The sequence below is a fragment of the Seriola lalandi genome, unplaced genomic scaffold (genome assembly GCF_002814215.2).
Source record: "Seriola lalandi dorsalis isolate HSWRI2012SDOR001 ecotype SW California unplaced genomic scaffold, Sedor1 jcf7180002053934, whole genome shotgun sequence".
NCBI classification, from domain to species: Eukaryota; Metazoa; Chordata; class Actinopteri; order Carangiformes; family Carangidae; genus Seriola; species Seriola lalandi.
The window spans coordinates 6,388-9,493 of record NW_019524487.1 but is presented as its reverse complement, the minus strand read 5'-3'; the positions used below and the strand labels follow the sequence as shown (position 1 = coordinate 9,493).

The 3,106-nt window shown below is 45.2% G+C and overlaps 1 protein-coding gene across 1 annotated transcript in view; it reads right to left on the bottom strand.

Moving 5' to 3' along the window:
- The window catches only part of LOC111652282 (kinesin-like protein KIF20B), a gene marked incomplete at its 3' end in the record, with an annotated part of 21,824 nt that extends 18,731 nt beyond the window's left edge, over positions 1-3,093 (bottom strand). The window contains exons 1-4 of the mRNA XM_023402503.1: positions 2,967-3,093; positions 2,407-2,537; positions 2,160-2,315; positions 1,381-1,557 (exon numbers count right to left, since the gene is read on the bottom strand). Of these exons, the coding sequence (XP_023258271.1) occupies positions 1,381-1,557; positions 2,160-2,315; positions 2,407-2,537; positions 2,967-3,060 (558 nt within the window). The remainder of the gene's footprint in view (positions 1-1,380; positions 1,558-2,159; positions 2,316-2,406; positions 2,538-2,966) is intronic.
- Between the last annotated feature and the right edge of the window lie 13 nt (positions 3,094-3,106).

Genomic DNA, 3,106 nt, shown 5'->3' with positions numbered 1-3,106 from the left:
GGTTTCTCTGAGTGTTTTTACCTGAAATCTGCTTTATTTTTATTGGATCACTCAGAAAACAGTCAGCCAATCAGAAGAGAGGCTCAGAGCCTCCTCTCTTCTGATTGGCTCACCGACCTGTTGTTACTAGAGCTGCAGAGAGAAGCCTGAGAGAGGAGATGTAAAACTACACTGAGATGGTTTTTATATCTTCTGATGGATCAACACTTCAAATAAAACACAGAAGAAGAAAACGTGTTTCTAACATCCTGCTCTCCCACAGAAAGAATAAAAGAAAACAACTCTCTACATAATGTAATCCAACACATACTGTATATGTCGACACAGTTTAACTCAGCTGTCTAAAATATCCTTCGTATTTAGGTTGAATTTTAAAAACCATGACAACCACCTCATTTAAATTTTATTTGTTGATAATAATAAAAGAATCAATGATTTAAAACAATGAATCTAGTAATCCTTGTATGATTAGTCTGCAGTTTGGATGTCGCCCTGCTGTGGCTTTTCAGATACACAAAATTATCTGCAATTCTCTCCAAAATGTTGTCCCTGATACGAGTTTGTAAATCAATAAAGCCGTATCAGACGCCGAGCCCGGCATCAGTTTGGTTTGGTGAGTCGCTGCAGCTCTGCCCTTCACACTGTCTGTTCTGTAGTTATCTGACGACGCCGTCTGCTCACAATGACAGGAATGATGTCATTTTAAAAACCACACAAACGCTCAGTGAGGATGACATGTGAGAGACCAAAGTGTAAAAATACTGATACGTGACATAATGTGGAGCAGAGACGTGGCTCCACGTTAATGATGGTGATTCACCTACAAATCCTCCTGCAATGTACCAGAGAAGGAAAGACTTGGTCTGAAGCCAGGAGCTCTCCTCTGCTCTGTCACATTACAGAAACCATGAAGAAATTCTTATTGATCTTTGTCTGTTTCCCTGGGTTCTGCTCTCCCAGTAAATCCCATCTAACCGGTGACTCAGCCCTGAAGGAAATGGAGCAGAAAACCGTTGACACGTCGCTCTCTGCAGGTTCAAACTTTCAGTGGAGTCTCACCTCCCTCTAAACCTCAGATCAATAATGTCACAGCAGGTGTTTCGCCTCGACAAATGACAGGAAGCGACTGCTCTGACATCAATAGCTGGAGTGTGCAGAGAGGTGAAACACACCCGGATGTTTCATAATGAAGAGCATCTACTCGAATAATCCATTAAAAGCCTGAGGACTTGACAAAGAACTGACTATCTGAGACACTAATACTGCAAAGAACATATATTCCTGTGCATTGATTTTCTGAATCAGTCACTTGTGTCTTAAACTCCCTTCTCTTACCGTCCTCTTCCACCTCGCCGCCTGTATCTTCTTTGTGACACTGACCTCTTGTGGCGGCTTCGTGTTGTTCTGCCGAAGCTCCTGGATGAGTTTGTCTTTCTCCGCTTGGCTGGAGAGAAGTTTCTGGAGCTGGACCTCCAACGCTGCGACCAGGGTGTCTCTCTCCTTCCTCCACTTCTCCATGGTCTCGTCCTTCGCGGACAGCTGGGACGACAGGGACTCCTGACAAAGAGGGAGATGCAGGTGAAACATGTCTGCGGGGGGGAGATACTAGTTTGGTACAGTGTGTATGTGTCAGTGAGAGAAAGATGCAGTAAAAGTAACTGAAAAACAAGAACATCCTCTATAGGAGACCAGTGAGGCTGCACTCATCATCAAAACATAAAAATAAATATGTTGGATATTCCTCCGCCACTCACACTAGTTCCAGGTTACGTCCCTGTTTATCCAGAGGCAGAGAAAATATTAACTGCTGTGTGAATATCATAGTCTCGAGTAATGGAAAAAAGGTGTTTTCTGAGGTCACCGTGACCTTGACCTTTGACCTTTGGCCACAAAAATCTAATCAGTTCATCCTCGAGTCCCAGTGAATGTTTGTGCCAAATTTGAAGAAGTTCCATCATGGCGTTACTGAGATATCGCGTCCATGAGAATGAGACGGACGGACGAGCTAAAAACAAAATGTCCGCCTCCAACTGTCGCCGGGCGGAGGAATAAAAACTTTCATTGGTCTAATCTGAACTTTTTATTTTAGCTGCAGGTGCTTTGAGACGGACGCTAACAGGCTCCAGCTAACGTTCAGCGTCTCATGGTCCTCGTCTTACCAGCTGGCTCTGCTGCCGGTTGTAGCGTTCTCTGTCGTCTGCAAACTTCCTCATGTCCTGGTTCCTCTTGTCCTCGGCCTCTTTAGCCTGACCAATCAGGGACAGCTTCTCCTCCAGCCACTTTTTGCGTTCGGCCTGGTGTTTGTCTGTACACAGCTGTACACAATACAATACACACTAATTATCTATTAATCCTCAATAATTCGGTCGGAGTGAAACCAGACCTGGAAACAGTCCCTGTCGTTACCTTCAAGCTTTCCTGGGCTCGGGCGGCTTCCTGTCTGGCCAGCTTGAGGTCGTCTGATTGGCTGTCGAGTGGACGGTGCGTGTTGTTTCCACGGTCCTGCTGTAACAACATCCCCTTCAATTTCTCCACTTCTGAAATGTTCACACGGGAGAACAGACACTGAAAACTGTATTCACACGGTAAATGTTGTTGTTTACAGATGAACCTTGTGTTTGGGAAAGAAACTGGTGTCGTCAGTGCTGTGAGCCTGAGTTTCTTCATCCTCTCAGTGTTTTTCTGCTTTTGTTATCAGTGAAATAAAGGTCTGCTTAAGTTAAGTTATCTTGAGGTGTCTTATTGTCTCCTGTCATCATTTCACACCAAGTGTTTCTGGATAACAACAGGTCGACTGAATGACCCGACTCTGACATCCAATTAAAATGTTTTGTTGCCTCTCGTGAACACGGTTGTTTCTCTGCAGTTCGCAGGGATAAGAGGATTAGACTAAGCTGCGCATGGACCGAACCCCAAAATCAAAAACAATTAAATCCACGTTCTTCCTCCGAGTTTTCAGATCTCACCACCGGAGAGTTCCTGCACGAGGTCGAGTTTCTCCTCCAGGACATTCTCCATCTCCTCCTGCGTCTCCTCCTGCTCCGTCAGAGCCAAGCGCATGTCCTCGATCACACGCTCCTTGGCCTCCAGGTCTACACACACACAC